Genomic DNA, 21,455 nt, shown 5'->3' on the forward strand with positions numbered 1-21,455 from the left:
TTTCCCTGCTCTCCTCCGTCTCTCTGTGACTCGTGTCTCTCTCACATAGGCCACACACACACACACACACACACACACACACACACACACACACACACACACACACACACACACACACACACACACACACACACACACACAGCCCCTCCCCTCCGTGCACACAGCGTCTGTCTCCATCAAAACGAGAGAAGACGGCTGGTGAAATTCACAAGTTCACGAAAGGTTGGTATCTCGTGAACACCTTTACACAATCACACATTAAAAAGTGCTCTAAAAATATTTTATATTCTGAATACAATGTTGTCAGTGTGTTAATGTTGAGAGCAATAAAGCAATAAAACAGGTAAGCAAAAAAGAGAGAGGGAGCAAAGATAAGAGAGAAGGGGGCTAAACAGTGAGATGCACTGGGAATTAAGATAGTGAGATAAGGAGGACAAAAGTAGTCAGGGAGTGAACCCAGGAAGAGCAAAAAAAATAAATCTAAAAGGTTTAAAAAAAAAAAAGAAAAGAAAAAGAGCACCTCTTTAACACCTACTGGACTTCCTAAAGCTGACAGTGAGAGAGTCAGGCAGTCTGATCGATGTTCTTTCCTGTCTTTCAGTGCCATGACAATCTAAAGTCCAATCCCCAACAGGAAAGTCTTCGCCAAAGTCGAGCAGTGTCCGAGCCACGTTCAACCAGGTCGCGGACTCAGTCACATGACGCACGCTGATCAAATCAGATCGTCAGCCAGTGCAGGTTTACCCAGCTTTACAGGACGCAGAGCGATCAACTCTCTGAGGAAGATGTGAAATTGGTAGCATTATTCCAAATGTAGGATCCAGCATTTTAGGGGATTGTGTAAGGATATGTTGGCCTGTATCAATACATTTTTTTTTTTAATCTGTCTCTTTTGAGTTCCCCTACTTAGAAGTGCAATAATAAATGCTTATTATTAATTAATTAATGGCTAAATTGACCAATTGGACAATAGGCCAACATTTCTTTATTTTAGCTACTGCACTTTGTAGCTAGGTTTCTTCTCTTTTTTTTTCTCTCTAACTTGACTAATATTGCCTCGCTCTCTTTCTAACGTCCTTCACATCAACTTTTTTTTTTTTTTTTTTTACAATGTAAGTCAACGCCATTCCAACAGTATTTAAGTATTATTAAGAGGCCTATATTTAATTAAGAGGCCTTTCCCCCCTGCCATCACTGAACTGTTAAATAAACCAAAACACGTTCTAATTTAGAGCACAAAATACGCTATCAACAATGGACATTTGAAACCCTAGAAATGTTGGCACTGAGTTGCGAAATCTCATATCAGTAAAAGCAAAATGCAAAAACTGATTACAGGCCAACATATCTCTGTAGCAGTCTGTCTTCCCTGAGGGGGTGTAGCTGCTCGCTGATTACTAGATGGGTTTTTTATACCTTTTTTTCTTTACCATTTAATCTCAACCCCACACACACACACACGTATCCCCCGACCCCCCCCTCCTTCCTCTCTCAGTTCCAGCCACTTGCTGCCGTGTCACAACCATAACCGCCACGGCCATTGCTATTGTTCTCCTGGCATTCTGGGACCACGCTAGGGGGCCATTGGCGTTAAGTTAACCGATAAAGTCAATGACTTAAAAAGTGTTCTACTTTGGCTCCACTACAGCTCTGTGTCTGTCCCTCTGCTTCGGTTTCACTCACCACTGAGTCACACACACACACACACACACACACACACACACACACACACACACACACACACACACACACACACACACACACACTCTGAAGTGGTTGTCTTCTCCCTGTGAGAGCTGCTGCTCTGAGGCCTGCAGGGGCTGATCTGTTGGCTGGGAGTGCTGGACAGTGATCTTTATCTGTGGATGAGTGGAACCCTGCGGGGCCTGCACTGAGCTTTGAGTCGTAACCGAGAGGGGGAGTGTTCCTGCTGGCGAAAAAAAAAGAAGAGAGGAACGCTAAAAGGAGGCCTCACTTGGAGCTCACTCCTGTCCCTCTTCACATAGTCTATATCGACAACGATTCATTTAGGCTGGATGCCCCTCCCCTTCCTCTTTCTTTGTGTTGGCGTTCTAAACTCCGGTGGATTTGTGAGGACTATGGTTAACTGCTCCTCAGATCTCTGCAGGGTAAATCCAGACAGCTAGCTAGACTATCTGTCCAATCGGAGTTTTCTGTTGCACGACTAAAACAACTTTTGAACGTACACACGTTCCACCAAAACAAGTTGCTTCCAGAGGCTATTTTGCAGAGGCGCTTAGCGCCACCATTGGTGTAAAGAAATGCCAATAAACCAGAGCATGTTTTTCTCCCATCCCGGGAATGCTGTGTGGACTAGCCAGACCCTCCTCCGCAGTGCTGTGGAGGAAGGTCTGGCAATGCGAGACTACTCTTCACACAACAGATCCAGAGACACACTGCGGTCCTTCAGGCCTGCGTCTAAGCCTCTTCACTCATCTGCACAGCTTCATTATGAGCTGCCGATCAGCCAGGTTTATACTGTAGGATAAATAAAGCAATCTGTCCTGTGTCTACATGCCTGGCGGGGGAGGACTTTGGAGAACAGCGCCTTCTCATCACTCAGGCAGCGTGGACATACATCACCAGAGGAGTAGATTGCATTGCTTATGCACGCCCGTCCAAACGGTAAACACTGCGGCGCTAAGCAAATTTCCCCCCGCCTGGGCCGACTTGTTCTGATTGTACTCCTCAGCTTTCCCCTCTGAGAGCGCCCGCCCCCACCTCCACCTCCACCTCCACCTCTGCTATGCTGCGTGGCGGACAAACTTCTAACGTCCGCACAGAAGGGAGGAAAATCATTACTTTAAATCAGTTTTGGGCTGTTTGTGAGAGGGACTCAGGACAGGAGAGCTGAGGACGGTGAAGCTCAGGCTGTCCTCATTGATCGGCGCAGCCCTCTAATCTCATTAACCGGCTCTCGATTTATTGAGATGGGGGGGGGGGGGAGAGAGAGACAGAGTGCGCCAAGGTTATGGAAGCAAACCCCTGGACCGCCACAATGAGGGTTGCATGGAATTTAGGTCAACTGACTGTTCAGCAGACCCACGCCACCACCATCCCTTACAGCAGCCATTGCCTTCCCATTAACGCCTGTTTTGGGGTGTGATGGTGGTGGTGGTGGTGGGGTTAGGGGTGGGAGCAGGCTTGGTTGGAAGAAAGTGAGCATTAGGGGATAAATTATGGGCAGTAATGAGGTGAGGCAGGGCTGCGTCCAGTCTCCAAGCTACACAACAGCGCTAATAATGCAGCATCGATAATTCAGGCATCAAGCAGAGCTATTGATTACACTGCAGCGCGCGGGTAAATGGACCAATATATAAAGATACAATGCAAACACACGCCCAATGTAATTATACACTTATTGAGCCACGGGGCTATAGGACACAGCTGCAATGAGCTAATCCTTGAGCTGGTGGTGCGGAGCCCTGCTAGGTGACACTTCACGTTTTGAATCAAGAGGGTCATGATATTTACAAGGGCTGCAGTCATAATCATATCATATGTGCCAAATCAGTTGACGAGACGAGACGAGACCGCCACGCTAGCGGCTTTGCGAGGCTGGACCCTTGATGGATTATATTAACTGGATTCCGCATCCCCCAAATGGCGCCTGTGCAGTTGATTTCACACAGAAGGCGAGGCCGCTTAAAGCAGGGCTGCTCCATTATAGAAAGAAAAAAAAAAATCAAAATCAAAGTGGTTTTGGTCAATATTGATATCCCGATTACTTAACACGACTACTCATTGAGTTTTGGAAAGAGGTTGCATTTATTGAACTTCAAAACAGGGGCAACGGAATTTTTGCCTCGTGCTGATATTTAAACGCCACCAGATATCACAAACAGGACCTTGCTGACTATTGGCTGAGGGAGTTCATCCTTCGGGAGAGGTGAAAGTGCACGTGTCATTAAGAACACAAGGCAAAATAGGAGTTTACTTGCAAAACGTAATGTGCAAACATAATTATTTCGCGATTACATTGTTCTGGTGACGTTTAGGAGCCAGATTTTGAAATCACGATCAAAATTGGATTATTTGGGGGGCCTGGGTAGCTCACTTGGTTGAGCGGGCGCCCATATATAGAGGTGTACTCCTCGACGCAGCGGCCGCAGGTTTGACTCCGACCTGCGGCCCTTAGTTGCATGTCATTCCCCCTCTATCTCCCCTTTCAAGTCTAAGCTGTCCTATACAAATAAAGGCCTAAAATGCCCAAAAAAATAATCTTCCAAAATTGGATTATTTGCACAGCCCAAGTATAAAGGCGCATCAGTCCCGCCTTGAACAGGCTGTGTTTAAGGGCCTCCTGTATTACTGTAACACAGTCTCACCTGGTATTCACTGGGCCAGAACGTGCTTACAGCGAGCTCCACCTGGTGCCACTGGCGTCCCTCGGAGCCCGAGATATTCCACACAGCGCTGCCCTTGGGGCCCCCGTTGACCCGGATGAAGACCTGCAGGTCCCCGGGGCTGTGGCCGTCGCGGCTGTACAGGAAGTAGCTGAACTGGATGCAGTGGGTGTCGTTCTCGCTGAGCGGGAGCAGGAGCAGCTGAGCTCGCTGGCCCCCGAAATGCTGCGAGGAATTGACCATCATGAAGGACCCTGGAGGGGAAGGAGATAAGCACACGTAAGAAGACTACATGGACTTTTTTGCTCATTTCACGGTTCGAATATTATTGGCAGGCTCTCAAAGCCAGCGTACTGATGTGACAAACAGATAAAGAGCACTTTGAAAGTTTAGTGCCAATAAAACACAACAACCTTGCCAGGCAAAGACTCTTCTTCTTAACAGCAGCTGCTATACCTACCAGGTTACCAAACTGCAAGCTGAACAGGTACAGATTCCTGTTGTGCTTCTTTCAATCAAACTACTGAATAATAAGAAATAAGATGTGTGTGTGTGTGTATTGAGAAGGGTGGGGGTGGGGGGTACTCAGAATTATGGTTGTAGGATGTGCAATATCTGGTTAGGCACTGGTGAAATGGTTTTTATTTGATACCGCATTGTGCAATTGGGCATTGTGCAATTGGGCATTGTGCAATACATACGTTATTGATCACAGCATGATATAATGGGAAATGTGCAATCTGGGTAGAAGGATGTACTGTGGGTTTTCTTTCTTCTGTGAGCGTGGGGAGAGGTAGGGGGGTCTTGTGTGAGGTTTATCGAATGTTAATTGAACGCATTTGGATGAGATAATGTATGCTAATGTTTAATGAAGGTTTACGGTATGTTTGTTGTGTGTTCATGTGCGATGCGTCGCCAATTTTGTTCTCTCGACTGCCCGAGACAAATTTCTCCTTTAGGAGACCATAAAGGCTTATCTTATCTTACCAGTGTTGTGACCAAGTCCTCTTTGCCCAAGTCCCAAGTACTGTAAGTGATTTGGTCCAAGTTATTTTTTGGGGGGGCAAGTCAAGCCAAGCCAAAGGTTGTGTCAAGTCAAGTCAAGCGGAGTCCTTAGTTAACAAAAGTGTAGTTCAAAATGTACGTTTTACATTTTTAAATCCAAAAGTGATCCTTCAATCTTATCCATACACGCGAGTCATACCTGTCATCACGCCTCAAGTCATGTCGAGTCTTGACTCATTAACTTACAAGTCCAGCTCGAGTCTCAAGCCATTTACTTTTTTTGTCTCAAGTGTGAAGTCCACATCTTTGCTACTTCCCAAACAACAGCCATTTCAGCATTTCCACCTGCCAGGATAGAACTGAGTGACCTGAAGTATAAAAAATAACAAGATCCAACACAGGGCTTCACCTGCAACACCCCGGCCCAGGATAGATATGTCATGTTAGTTTTCCACCGCTGAAGGACGTCATCCTCTTTTTTATTTTTTTTATTTTTAAAGCCCGAGAAAGAGCCTGAGAGCCAAAGTTGACAGGCTCAGTGTTGTTACCCAGAATATCTGTGTAATCCTTTCTGGCTATTTGTCCGTCTCTCTTCTTCCCCCTGCTTCCTGCTTTCACCAGACTTCCATCAGTTTTCCAGCGCTGCCTCAGATCTGGTGTGTTCAAAGCTGCAGTCAGCGCTGGGTGTCAGATTGGGCTTTCATTTTGGACTGAGGTTCACAGAGTCACTGTTGGCTCTCTCATCCTGGCAGTGCAGCGGGGGGGGGGAATGAAAGGGGGAGCTTTGCCTTTGACTGTGGCCTTCACAGCAGTGCGTAGCTCAATTTAAAGTGAAAAAAACAAAACCTACTGGAAGAAAAATGACTTTTTTTTACCCTGTTTGTGCCACAAGCAGATGCCTACGTAGCACCGTTTCAACGTGAAATGATCATTTTTCTACATCCTGGAAAACCATCACACACGTAAATGTAAATATAAACGCCACTTTCATAAAGCAAAATGGCGTGTTATTGTATGCATTTTCAGCTATCCATGTGTATGCCTACGCTGTATACAGCTGATGTAAACATACCCACCACGTGGCCTCGCCACGTTGCGTGTTATCGCGAGAACGCGACGTACTATCGCGAGAACTACGTCACACGCCTGTTAAAAAAAAAAAAGGTTGGGTTTATGAAAAGAACACAGGGAAAGCTTTTAGTAACAAAACAGTGACAAAAACACGGAAAATAACGACAAAAACACGCTTAGGAAAACAATAAATGGTTGGGTTTAGGAAAGAAACATTGGGTAAGGCTTATTTAAAAAAATTAAATAAAATAAAAAAACAGCTGAGAAATCGCCACACGCAGGACACGAACCCGGCTCCCAACTCCTACTCCTTAAAACTACTAACGCCACGTAATGAGTAGCCTAAGCAAGAATCAGCGAGAGTTGACACATTAATACAATTTATTAATACAATAAAACGGTATACTCCTCGTGTAGTGTTATCATCAACAGTTTGTCCACCACTTGTTTTTGGCTGAGTTTTTATCAAGGGGCAAAGTGTTTTAAGGGGAGTTCTGCTTCCAGCAGGTTCTAGCCTCACTCCCTCATATCTGTCCCCCTCCTCCAGACACCGACACCACCACCACCACCACCATCATCATCATCATCAGCCACGGGAGCTGACGAAGGTCCTGCTACTGCCGAAAACATGTCTGTCAATTTGACACATTTGGCAGGGTCTGCCTGAAGGGTCTATCTTTTTCTCCCGCAGCTTCTCTGCACATCCTTTGCGTTTCTTCTCCATCATCCTTATCACTATTCTAGCCTGGCAGATGCACACTGAAACTGCACGCAGGCAGAAATCCCAAAGAGGGTGCCGTTTAAAGATATGTTTGGGCCAGTCCAGCATCAATTAAGAAAACAACCAATGGGCTGCTGAGCTACGTGTTTCATGGGGCGTGTCTGTCAGGAAAAAAACAACCTAGCCTATTTTTGACTAAAGTGTTTTGGGACAGCAGCCCAGTTTCAACTGAAAAAACAAAGGGCCGCCGATCTAGGCCTACCATTTTTATGGGCCGGTTCATGGGCCGTGTCGGCCCAAAAACCACGTTGGCCCACCGGGAAAGTGCCTGGTATGCCAAATGGCCGGTCCACACTTGGGGCAGGGAGTGAAATTTGTTTGGCCCCCATCCACTGTGGCAGGTACATTTTAAAATCCACTAGCCACAAGGTGAAACACAGAAAATGCACAAGCATTGTTCTTGAACTTGTCAAGAATACACATGTAAGTGCTGTCAAGTTGTTAACGAAATCAATATAATGAATGACTCTTACAATATATATATTGTATTTATTGATTTTGCCTGTCACAGACCGAACACTGGCTGCTCTTCCACAAAAGAGCAGCAGACACACACGACAGTAGCCGCAGTGTTCTGTACTGCTGTCGTAAATCAGCCACTCGCGAACCTTGCCGTTGTCGCCAACTGTCCACTTGGCATTTAAAAGTCTTCCTTTACTTTTCTTTAAATCCTCCTTATCTTTGTGTCGGTTGCTTGTGTCAGCCGGCCTCTTTACCCCAGTAATGTGCCGCCACATTTTTAAAAGCTCAAATCCAAGGAATCGGTGGTTGAAAGGTCAAAGAACAGTGGCAAAAAAACATTACAGTTTCGCCCGCCAATGGCATTTGGCGCATTGGTCGGATGTTTTTTTTTTTTTTTTTTTTAAATAATCCCACCCCTTGTATCAAATATAATCTTTTTTTGTTTGTTTCAAACTCTGAATTGTGTTCTTGGCAACTAACGTAGGGATCAGACTACACAGCATTTATGTATTTTGAGATCAATGGTGCTGTCGTGACTTGGCCCGAAGAGACGTCCGACCAATGAGAACTTTTACAGCCTGTCTAACGTGCAAAGGTTAGAGCAGGAGAAAGGCTTTCTGGATCAGGAGCATCCACTATGGTAGAACAGAAGATGCCTTCGGCAATGTCAAACTAGGCAAGGAGAGGAAAAAATAAAGGTCCTGCCAGTCATTCCAATCGTCCTAGTCAGCCACGATCCCAGTTAAAGTAAAACTTCTCTGATTGCAGCTTCTTAAATGTGAATTTTTTTCTAGTTTCTTCTCTCTGTGACAGTGAACTGAACATCGTCATCTTGGGCTTTGGGAAACACTGATCGACATTTTCCACTGTTTTCTGACATTTGACTTTATCACACCTGAAAATCCAGAAATGAAGAGAAAAACAAAAGCTTAAAAAGGATTGGTTTTTTTTAACGGTCAGATACGAGATGCCATAATAACATGCCATTATAGTCCTTTAATGGTGCATTATTTATCATGTACTGTAATCTGGTCACGTCCTCTTATAGCCACAAAAAGATGGACCCACTATGAATCGTATTATTTCCCTTGTGCAACATTGTAATGGAAAAACAACTTGTCATAAAAGTTTGAAAAAGAAGCTCCAGACACGCTACGGGTAATTGGACAGAAGATCCTTCTTTGACTCTTTGGCTATTTAGAAGAAAATAGCTCCCTGAAACAAAGTTTGAAATACGCTCCCCAACTGGTTTCATCTCTCTAATCGCCCTTTTAATTCATCCATTTAGAACACTCAACGTCTTCTTTCATTGTAATTGTATCCAAACAAATGAACGGTGATGACACACGGAGACAGTAGGACGGCCGGTGAGCTGTCTGGGTTTATTACCTCGGACCGGTTAGAGTGGCCTCGGGGATCAGATGGTTTCCTCCCTTAACTTCTCATCTCCCTAACGCCATCATCACATCCACTCTCTGATGCCAGCAGCTGAGCCAACGCGTGCTAACTGCACGCACAACCTTCCCATCCGGGGACGCCGGGCGCTCGAGATGGCCGCTGGTGGACGAGCACAGACAAGCGGGATCGTGGGTAGTGTAGTTGCTCGGGTACTGTAAGTTGAGCGAGAGTGCAATCAGAGCCCTGCCTCCCGCCATTAATCACACTGACACGGCTATTAGGCCATTATGGCAACCCGGGGAATGCTTAAACCAGAGAGATGGCTGTAATACTTGCACACTGACATGCAGGACACACACTCTCCTCACGCATCCACAGTTTACAGGCCCCAAAGCCGACTTAGAGCTCAGATCCTGAGTCCTGCTGACCTTCCCTGGAGGAAGAAGTGGCTTCCTCTTTCAGCTCTCCCATCTTCCTCCCCAACCCGTTCTCACGCCCCACTCGTCAAATACCGACGCAAAAATGCCTCTTTAGCGTCTGTATGGGACACAGCAGCTCGACCGTAGCGCTGTAATGGCGTTTTTTCCATTCCATGGTACCTGCTCGACTAGCCTCGACTCGACTGTACTCGCCTTTTTTGGTTTTCCATTACGAGGAAAAGTCCCTAGTACTAGCCAACAGGTGCTTTTTGTAGTACCACCTCCGTCGAGGTTCCAAGCGAGCTGAGCAGATACCAAAAGGTGACGTGAAAGCGACAGACGGGGTGGTCCTGAAAATCCGCGCAAGGAGGTTGGTTGGGGTGGTGGATGGGTCAAACAGCACAGGACCAGTATGTCCCGTTCTTGTCCCCCCATGTCATTTAAACGCACTTTTTTTTTCCTAAACATAAAAAAGTGTTTTTACCCTACATGTTCCAAAATTGGTCACAACCCAGAGCGTCAAAAAGGAACGCCAAGGGTCCCGTTCCAGCGCGTCGGAAAAATGACGCCAAAGGACTGAGTTCTGCTGAGGCGCCATGGGAGACTTTTTGCGTCGGTAACTAACGCCAAAGGCACCTGACCAAGCGTTGCTTTTTGATGCGCTGGGAGTGACGCTGTGTTGTTCCTCTTCCTCATCATCTCACTTTCTTTTTGTCCTCCTTTACTCATCCTCCCTTTCCACCTCCACTTCTTCTATCTCCTTATCCTCTACTGTACCTTCACCTGCTCCATTGCATTCTCTGAAATGCAAACAATAAGTACAGTTTTGATTAATGTATACACAAAGATTTGCCATCTTTTTTTTCTGATTTCAAGTACAGGGAAAAACCAAAGAAAGAACATCAGTGAAGGTCTTTCATTGAAAAGAGCAACAAGAAACATGGCAGGACATTTTTCCCACTGTTATTTTAGATTTGTGTATTTTTTTTGGCCTGCTGATCATTTGTTTTTTGCTCTTTAATGTGCTCTTTTCTTCTTCTTTATTTAGGAAAAGGCAAGTGTAATTTGTGTTAGAAAAGGCAAGTGTAAAGTCATTTTCCAGGTCTCAGCTGTGCTAAAGTTGCATTATTTGGTATACAAAAGCCACAAAGTCACCGGGAGTTGGATTTAATGTGTGGCCTGGAGGTCTGTGACCTGCTCGCTCGCTCAGAATTACAGAGGAAAAAATAAACAATAAAAAAAAAAACGGAAACAGGTCAAAATCGGGGTCAGATCCACAGACAACCTGTTCATAAAGAGCGTTAAAATGCACGTCACAAAGCCCCCCCGACCGCTGTCCGTTCCCTCCCTCGGCTCCAGCTCCACCGCCCCCAATAGCACGGACGAGACGTCAAACTGCCAGAAACATCTAGCGATAACAAGCAGCTGCTGTCCTCTGAGACCTCGCTGATATTTCCCCCTCCTTCACCTGCCCTTCAGGCTCTGGCTTAGATACATACATACATATATACATACATATTCTTGGTCTTTGGTCTAACGACATATGCAAATTGTTTTGTAATTATGGTTTTGGGGATTTGTTTCTTAATAATGAAAAGCTGAATATCGGTTTGTTTAAAGAATCTGTGTTTGCTAAAGACAAAAAGCAGTGGGCTGATGATATATGGGCTAAGCCAAAATTGCGTATTTTTGTAATGATAAAACCAGAATATGGCACTGAGAATTATGTTGTATATAATTTGTCAAAAAGGCAAAGATCCTTAAGCGCTCAAGTGAGATCTGGTGTTTTGCCTTTGACTATTGAAACAGGACGATATGTTAATGTAGAAGAGGAAAAACGGATTTGTCCTATGTGCTGTTTGAATGATGTAGAAAATGAGTTCCATTTTGTTTTCTATTGTCCTTTTTATCGTGAGCAGCGTGATTTTTTTGTTTTGTAGGATAAAAGCAGAGATTGATTTGGTAAATATGGACGATGCTCAAAGATTAGATGGCTGTTCACATATGAAACATATAAATTGGCTAATTATTTAGATAAAGCCTGGGAGAAGAGGAAAAAAGCTCTTTATCGAGTGTAGATGAGAACTAGTTGTTTGTGTGTGGTATGTGTGTACGTGTACATACATGTATGTGTATGTCTATATATTTGTATTCATGTATTTGTTCGAAGGATTTGTATATGCAACGGGAAGATGTTCGTTGAATCAGTGAATTTGTGGTGTCTTGTAATCCCATGTCGGATGGGCCAAGATGTTTGGCATGACACAGAAATAAAATATGTAACTAACTAACTAACTAACTAACTAACTAACTAACTATATATACATATATACATACATATACTGTATATCTATTTTTTGTGGCTTTTATTGCCTTTATTTATAGGACAGATTAGGTCAGGAAAGTGGGAGACTGAGGGGGAATGACATGCAGCAAAGGGCTGCAGGTCGGAACCGAACGCGACGCTGAGGCCTGTGGGGCGCACGCTCAACCAGCTGAGCTAACCGCTGTGTAAGAAAAGAGATGAGAGATCAGCCGCTGAAGGTCAGCAGACTCGCATATATTTGCCAAAAAACAAGCCCAGCGTCTCTCTTCATTTTGGCTTGATGGAGTAAGTCAACGTGATTGATGCGGTAATTAGAAAACTTGATAAAATTCATGAAGATATTACCGCCTCTGATAACCTTACTCAACATCCTTGAGAACACACATACACAGGGACGCATACTGTATACGCGCACACACACACACACACACACACACACACAGACAGAGAGGTTGGTGTAAAATAAAAAAAACAGCCAATGTGGAGAAATTCTCCATGAATCCATAAAAGCTGATAAGGCCCCATCTATTTCTTGCATGACCCTGCCAAGGGCGAGGGAACATGCATTAAGAGATTAGGGGATGGCCTCAGCTCCCTGAATTCATATCAGAATGTGTGGTGGGAACCTGAGTCATAGGTCTGCCCGCTTTTATCACACTTACACCGAGAAAAAAACCCAGAGAGAAGCCGAAAGTGGAAAGGAGGGGCGGGGGAAGTGCAGCAATCAAAGAGGGAGCGATAGGGAGGGCTTTTATCTTTATGTTTGTCTCTGTCATTTTCTGTTAGCTTTCCTCTGCCGCCATCAGTAACGCTTTGTATAACTCAGACGACCCTTTTTCTACACAATGACAACACCATCTTTCCTCGGGAAAAGGCCTAGCCAAACCTGATGCATTTTAATAAAACTGTTATCTAACATTTTCTACCTCCCACCTTCGCCTCCACCTGCACTCTCCATGAATAACCGTTAACAGTCCATGTTGATCGAGATTGTGTGATGAGAGCGAGAGTGAGCTAGACTATTCACCCCCCCCCATCCCTCCTCCAGGGCATGTGGAGAAGGTCATCCAAGATTTTCAATTTGGTCTCTGAATTTGCGCTTTCAGATCTTCATTTGCTTTCTTGTCTTTTTATTCGTTTTTTTTCCTTTCTTTCTGATATTGCAACCCAGAGCCATGCTGACCTCAGATGATATTGCACGTACAGAAGGAGTGAAGTACAGTGAGCGTACATGATTGGGAGGGCGCAGATTGGTCTCGCTATTTGCTCCTCTCTGTATTTCTGGCTGTAGTGTGTGTGATCTGCTCGGCTGGCGGGAACACTGGGGCCGGGGCTTGTTTACTGGAGCCAAAAGCCAATGCAGATTTTGCCATTTACAAAGTGACACAGTGCTTACACCGTGCAAATGGGAAATCTGCAAACCAACAGCAGCTGGTCATGAATGCGACGCTGACAGAGCCTAACCGCACTGCAAACAATACAAGTCTGACTGCGGCTGACAACTCGAGCTAATGAATTCCCCAGGTGAGACTCGAGCCCAACTGACAACAACACAGTCATTACTGGGTTTTTACACCGACGCGTCCAAGATGCAGCGATTAGCACCACATACATATAGTAATATGTGCCAACAATGCGCACTTTCATTGTCTGTTTATGCTGCAGGATCTGATTTTCTTCCCAGGCTACGTTTACACGTGGCCGGCTTTTTTCATAAACGGACATTTCACCCTCTACGTTGTTAAAATTAACATCGTGCACACCTGTCAGTTTTCAGAAAAGGGTTCCGTTTACACAAACCTCTGTATTTATGCCGTCAAGAGCATGCCAAACCTGTAGGTGGCAGTGTAATGAGAATCTCAAGCCCACGTTAGCCAATCAGAATCCCGAAAATAACAACAACAGCAACCAATCACTTCCTCTTGCTCTTTTGAACAAAGATGAAACCTCAGTTTTTCTCAGTTTACATGCAAACGTGCCATGTTTTCCAAAATCTCCACTCTGGCCGGAGTTTTTAGAAAGAATCGTTTTCAGAGTCGACTTCTCCGTTTGCGTGTAAACTAAGGGAAAAGTCTCAGTTTTTCAAAATAACCATGTACGTGTAAACGGGGTACCAGACCCTGAATCCCAAACCATACCTTAGCCAGAACGTCATCACGTTAGAACGTTGATTTTTTACATTATTTTCAGCAGTGATTTCTAACAGTTTTTGAAGGCACAGACAAATAAAGCCGCCCTCATATTAGTAGGATTAGTCAGATTGGACATGTAGTGTTATTCAACACATTTGGTGTACAGATTTGGGAAATATGGATTTCAGAAAGAACAAAGCTGATTGGAGTGAGATCCGACACTTCTAAAATACTTCACAGAAATGATCTTCAACACTAAAGCAGGAGTATCCCGGAAAACAAGACTTGTCCAATGTTTGGGTGGATTATTCATCTGGCCGCTTGTTCTTATTGCCATATTGGACTTAAAAAAATTAAGAAATGTTTCCAAGATCTGTATTTACAATGTTATCAAAACAAAAAGCACTGATGCCTAGTGCTACCAAACTGAAACCCACCTTGTAATAAACTGTGTTTTGCCTTCAAGAAGTTATATTTAAAGCCTGATAATAGAAAACCATTTGACAAGCCTTGGGTTAAATTTGCTGTCTAACTATTACTGCTGAGCTGTAAAAACAGGGATGCTGCAAACTGTTTCTGATCAGCCATTTAGACCTGATGTCACACTGGGAAAATATCATCAGTATGTACTTCTAAATCAGGTTAGCTCTCCACTAAAAGTGGTCTTGCTTCTATTTGAGCAGCCATTGATAACTTAACGAATGGCTGAAAAACAAAAGGCTGGAATGGTTGTGGAGCTCTGGAATCCTAAAAAAACTAAAGCTGAACAGCCTTCGGTGGGGAAAATGTTTGACAGACATACAGTAGTTATGCCAAGTTTTCAAATAAAATAAGATAATAAATTTAAGACCTACTTATTTTCTATTGCATTTTCTTTATATAATCTTTGTTTTCTTGCTGTTTTTAACTGTTTTAATGTTTACTGTTTTGTATCTGTGCACCTGTAGCACTTTGAGATGTGTTCTTCATGTGTAAAGTGCAATGTATTATTATTATAAGATAAAATCAGCCCACCACTAATTTCTAAGCACTGATTGAGTCAATAATTCCTGCAGCATCAAGTAAAATGTGTACAGAGAAAACTAAATATGAATGGCTGTTGTCAACATTTTGTTCATTTTACACTTGCCAGGCTCGATTTTTGTTTGTACGACACAGCTATTGCTATTGTTTCAGAGGGAGAACATTCGATTGGCTTCTTGAGGCAAGGAAAACAAGTTTAGCTACGGCCAACTTTTCTGACTGAACTGAGTCTCCCTAGAAGCAATGCTTGCTAAGAAAAGATGGGACTTATTGCTGTTGCTCGCAGCATGGATTCAGGATTCACCCCAAAGTAAATCTAATCTAATCCTAACCTCAGCCCTAAACACCGGTCCTAATTCAGAGTCCAGGCCTATCTGACGGAGGAGAGTGGATGGAAGTGGGCGAAGGACGCAGGGGGGGAATCTTCCCAGTGGCAGAAATCAATAATGCATTAGCAGCCGCCCAGCGACCACGTGTGGACCGACTGTCCTCCCTCGTACCACTACCGTCTCCCCCGCCCTTCTGCTGCATCTTGAAAGATACCACCCGCCCTCAGCCTCTTCATCTAAGGCCTGTGATCTACTGTTTGTTTCATCTCACCATCCCGGAGGCCTTTTGGGGAGCTGGTGCTCTGTCTGCTCTTCGTGCCAGTATTCCTCGCTCTCCCGTCCCTATTTCTTCTAGGTTTCTCTGGTCATTTAGTAAACAGAGCATGTCATTTCCCAGGCCCTGCTGCTTGCCTCTGCTCTCTCTTGTTGTAGAGCAGTGGTTCCCAACCTGGGGTCCGGGCACCCCCAGGGGGGGCGGCAAAGATCTCAGGGGGGGCGCGAGTCTTTATCTGGTTTGAGGTTGAGGTAAAAAAAAGAAATATTTGCACGTTAAACAAATTATGGTAATACACTAGCATATATAATGTATACAAAAGTCTGTATGAAAACTATATATTTTGTTGTATCCTCGTTTTTCTTGCTGCCACGGCATCACTATTTTATGAATGAAACATGGCGGAGAAACGTAACAGTGCTGATAACTGCTCTGTATCAAAAAGGAAAGTAAGGCTTCATCTCGAGAGTTACCTCAACTTTGGTTTAGGGGGGGGCTCAGCTATTCTTAGACATGAGTAGGGGGGGGCCAAGGAAAAAAGGTTGGGAACCACTGTTGTGGAGGATCAGGGCTCTTGCAGGGACATACCTGGACTAACCGGTACAGTAGCAGGGACCTTTAGAGATATGGGAGTACATAATTCAGCACACGTGATTCTTAAAAAGGCAAGTGTTTTTGGAATAAGTACAATGATATATATAATAATAATGTTTTTAAGGTAGAGTAGTGGTTACTTTCCACCACTGTATAGGCATTTGTCTTTATATGCTTTTGACTGATTAGGCATGACATTTTCCTTGAACTTCGTAGTGTAGCTAAATCAATATTACTTTTTATTGATGCAAAAGAAGGCATGGTTTTCTATATTACTTGACATGCCATCAATACGATATACAACACAAAAATACAATCATTTTGATTCTTCTAAGCTCAACCATTGGAAGACATGAATTGTCAGTGATGGGTAGAGCAAGCTCACTGTCTTTCTAACCACCAAACTGTCCATGTATGAAGAAAACAAAACAAATGTGTTTCCTTTATTTATTTTTCACGTCTGCCTTGAAATGCTACATAACTGTTTTCTTGATAACAACTAACGGATGGGACTGAGGGCTGTGGTCCTTCAGGGTAAAAGAAAACCACTTCCATAGGTAACAATGTATCTACTTTAGACAGCCATATTATCATTTTCATGTTAACTCCTAATGGGTGTGTCTCACGGACATGAAAAAATAGTGGGCGTAGCCTCCGTGGTGTCACCCATTGGTTTGTGGATTGCCGTTTTGAAGCCTTGAGTTTGACAATACGGCCGTCGCCATCTCAGGTTTTTTGTTGCAACTGGACGTGACGATTTTTGACGAGAGGGTGGAGCTGGGGAGGATGACTCATCCAAGCCAGCTGTTAATGGTTGCAATGGTAAAGAGGGAAAGTTGCAGATTTTCAATTCTTCCGAAGAGAGTCTTCTTCTGCATTTTCCCGTAGACCTCTATAGAAACAGTGTTCTTTTTGAAACCGGGGGTGTTGCCCCATGATGGGAAATTAGATAGAATTCAGAATTTAAAAGCACTTCCACATTGGCTTCACTTCTCAGACCCAGAAGCTCTGTCCACTAAACGTACAGTCTGTGGTGTGTCTCCGTGCTGCAAAGAGAAGCAAGCGGCCGCAATGCAACTCCATCACAGGTCGGGACTCTGAAATCTCTCAGACATCAAGTCGTCCAAAGACGCGAGGGAAAGAGGAGACTTACAGCATCCTGTAAGTGCGAGGCACATTACACAATGCAATATGAGAACAGGTTCTCAGGTGGAGTAACCTGAGGGAAGAGGGGGAAGAGGCTAATCGATAGAACCGGGTCCTGCAGAGGAGCCGTCCTGGGGCTTCTGTGCTGCTTGCCAAAGACAAACAAAGTCTTCCACTCCCCCAAATCCATCTCCTCTCAAGATAAGCCCGTTTCTTGGCCGTATTTGCCCTTCACTGATATGGACCGTGAGAAGTGGGTGGGAAGTTTGCAGGCCAATAGCCTGAAATCAGATTTTCATCAGTTGGTGCAGTGCAGAGCTGCAGCAAGTGTAGAAGAGGAGGATGGAGGGTGGGGGGGAGGATGTGGGAAATATTGGATCTGCCAGGCTGGATCAAGGCCCAATGCAGGTCCCACTCCCACCTATACCCCCTCCACCCACCTCCCCACATAGAGTGGCTGTGATAAGGCCCTATCAGTTACAGTCCTACTGTGTGCCGGTGGCAGATATGGAAAGGTAAAGTGCATCTGGAGGAGAGAGGAGACCATCTGCTCCAGATCACCTTCAAGCTGCAAAGACCAGTACTTCTTTCCTCCCACCTGTCCCTTCCTTAACCCAGCCACGGAGCCCTGACCCCAGGAACAGATTGTCAGCCAGGGTTAGCGTGGGCAGCAGAATGCTGCCATGCTGGATGGGAAGCAGCAGCAGCAGCAGCAGCAGCAATGCCTAGGAGTTTGACAGTAACACTTACAGTAGTGTTTGCCTGATACAGGGTTTTGGAGTTGAGCACAGATACATATATTTTTTTCCCCCCGATTGAAGCTGCAGATGGCTGTGAGTTTGTGCCAAACACAAAATCCTTTCACTTCGCAAGAATCCTTGAAAGTGTACAGTGTTTCCACAAGAATTTCTCGGCCTTCGAAAAGCCCCCTGGACCAGCATTAATACAGAGACCAACGAGTTCAGATTTATACAAATAAAAGAGACCTTATGAAGTAAACCCTCATATCAACAAAAAACATGTATGGGAGTAATCCAATAAGCTCAATATGAATATTCTTTTACCCTTTAATTACTGCAGATGTTTTATTTCATTTTATTACAGCATTATGTTTCAAAACATCCTTTTTCGCAAAAGTCTTCAAATAAGACAAACACGGCATCGGCAGTTACTGTACTGTATGTGATTGGCTGTTTGCCCGTTGGCAATACAAAATATATTTATATAGGTATTCAAAATGGATATGACTTATCTCCCAACTTCAACATTATATTATACATTTTATCTGCATTTATTAATACAATTGTTTATAAATAATGTCATTATATAAAAAGTAGCATATAATCAATAAGGTCTTAATTGTTCATATAATTTGTGCTTTGGGTCGCCAAAAATTAAGACAAAACACTTGCTTCCATAATGTCTTATTTCAGACTAGTGGAAAGAAAAAACATCCAAAACATTATTATTATTTTTTATATTTATTTAATGTAACTTTTTTCAGAAAACTACAATGCTATTGTAATCAACTACGGAAGTTTCACGGCAATATAGTGGAAAAAATATCCTATTCACCTGTAGTGTCTCAAAATGAGTTTTTTTTCTGAGCCAGAAATCTCCTCTTCAGTAGCACACTTAAACACAGCTTTAGCTGAACAAAGTGCTGTACAAAAAAGCACGACAATTCTGTAAAAAGAACACCGAAATGTGAAAAATAAAAGTAGTAAGAAAACGCAAAAAAAACATCCCAATATACACATCCACCAAACTTTCCAGTTTCACTCCATTCCTATATTCTGGAGGTTTTTACCAAGGGTTTGCTCATATATCATTCCTAGTCTGAGTTATATAACATTTTATTCCTTAAAACATAGCAAAAGATATATCCAAAAATCCCTCTGTAAAAATCTTCGACTCAAATATGTCAACAAAATTGAACAACATGGAAATGTATGCATATCGTCGGATATTTAATAAACTAATGCATCATCTGCATATCTAAACATAACATTTCAGAAAACCTGTAATCCAAAAAAAGAATGAACCTAATGTGAGTAATCCACTGTGGAAGTCTGTTAGTTCAAAATGTTACCGTATTCAACTGTAGTGCCTCCCCTTAGAGCATAAAACCTACTTTCGATTTAATTGAAACAGAAAAAAAAACTTTATAATAATTAGTTGTACAATAAGTACTAAATTAAAATAACAGCACTTTGGTCAGCTCAAGCTGTGTTTAAATGTGCTCTAGATATGCAAAGATCAACCCTGGGTCTTAATGTGGAATCATAAAATGACTCAAGAAAAGAATCATTTCAACTTGAAATATAAAAGTTCTGTGAGTAGGTATGATTGGGGGCTGCAGTCTGGCAGTAGGGGGCACACTAATACTGGCCTGCAGCATTCACTGAGGCCCTTCAAATAACAATGAACCTGCACATGGCCCCCATCCCAAGCCAAAACACATGGCACCCTGTTGCATTCAAAAAGCACGGTGGTTTAAATTTTAAACGTGTCATTGAAAAGGCGGACCGTTAACCGACACGGGCCTTTTCAAACCCCCCCCTGGGACTGAAGCAACGGACTAACGGCTTTAACGTACCACACACAGCGCTGCGGCTGGGAGGAATTTCAAAATTGCCCACGCTTCTACTCGGTTGGCTGCGAGGAGACACAAAGACAGCCAATAGCCTGGCCGCGGGATTCAAACGGGCCAAACAAAAAGCAGCCATTACTCGGAGTTCATTTCCTTTCACAGATGCACACACACACACACACACACACACACACACACACACACACACACACACACACACACACACACACACACACACACACACACACACACACACACACACACACACACACACACACACACACACACACACACAGTGTTGCTCATTCAAAAGTCACTGATCTGCCAGACCCAATTGAAAGGCATTTGTAATCACCGGGATCTTACTTCATATCCTGTGTGGCTGCAGTTTTAATGGTACAGCTTCCAGCAAATAAAGCCTTGGGAATTGAAATCAATAGTAATAAATCAGACTAATAAGCATCTCGGCTGAATTTGGAGGGGGGGGAAGAAGCACACTGTTCTCACATCTATCATTTGACATTTATGAGTGGAACTCTTAATCCTCAGATCCGCTAGCAGTGAGGCGGAGTCGTCTGACTGACTACAAATCATGGCAGGAGAGCAGACAAATGTCCATAAAACGGTGCGAAAGCTGACCCTGAAGCAGCCTTGGGTCTGTAATTACAAGCAAACGCAGAGATGAAAAACCCTGATGAAACCCCTACAAGGTAAAATCGACACAAAGTTGCAGCAATTAAATTTCATTCATATTTTTTCCCCGCTGCAAAAGAAGAGACGAGCATGTTAGGGGCAAGGTCACACGCTCTACTGTAGGTGCTGCTGGGTTATGGAGAAAAAAAAATAATCACAATCACGATTATTTAACACGAATACTCATTAACTACTAAGGGTGTGACGAGATCTCGTTTTACGAGATCTCGCGAGATTAAAACGTGACGAGACTTCTCGTCGAGGTGAAAAGTTGTCTCGTGAGGCGATGTGATGTCAGCGTGATGGAGCGTGAAATTACTATTGAAGATCCCCCTGCCACTTTTAAATCATTTGTGTGCAAACATTTTGGTTTTCCTGCGGAAATAATAAACGGCGAAAGAGTGACAGACAAGACGAACACAATATGTAAATATTGTAAGAAAAAAATGCCGTATACCGCGGCTAACACGAGCACTATGCAAAAACACTTACAGCACCACCACAGCTCTCTACCAACTACAGCACCCGTGACGAAAACATTAAAAGGCCAAACAACTCTAAAAGCCTTTGCATCTCTGCCACCGGTAAGTGCAAGAGCCACGGCAATAACGAGGGACATAGGCGTTTTCATTGCAGCTGATATGAGGCCATTTTCTGTGGTGGAAAATGTCGGATTTCGCAACTCCTAAATATCCTTTGCTGTCTCCACTTGCCAAAGCATACCTTTCCATCACTGCTACCTCAGTTCCAAGTGAGTGTGTTTTTTCTACTGCAGGAGACATAGTTACTGCCCAAAGGTCTCAACTGCTGCCAGAAATAGTCGACATGCTTATATTCTTGAA

At 43.8% G+C, this 21,455-nt stretch overlaps 1 protein-coding gene across 6 annotated transcripts in view; it reads right to left on the reverse strand.

Moving 5' to 3' along the window:
- The window catches only part of ptprua (protein tyrosine phosphatase receptor type Ua), a 246,327-nt gene that overhangs the window by 124,401 nt on the left and 100,471 nt on the right, over positions 1-21,455 (reverse strand). For all 6 annotated transcript variants that reach the window (XM_028598344.1, XM_028598343.1, XM_028598342.1 and 3 more), the window contains exon 3: positions 4,350-4,621. In XM_028598344.1, coding sequence (XP_028454145.1) covers positions 4,350-4,621 — 272 coding nt within the window. The remainder of the gene's footprint in view (positions 1-4,349; positions 4,622-21,455) is intronic.

Source organism: Perca flavescens, chromosome 14 (genome assembly GCF_004354835.1).
Source record: "Perca flavescens isolate YP-PL-M2 chromosome 14, PFLA_1.0, whole genome shotgun sequence".
Lineage (NCBI taxonomy): Eukaryota > Metazoa > Chordata > Actinopteri > Perciformes > Percidae > Perca > Perca flavescens.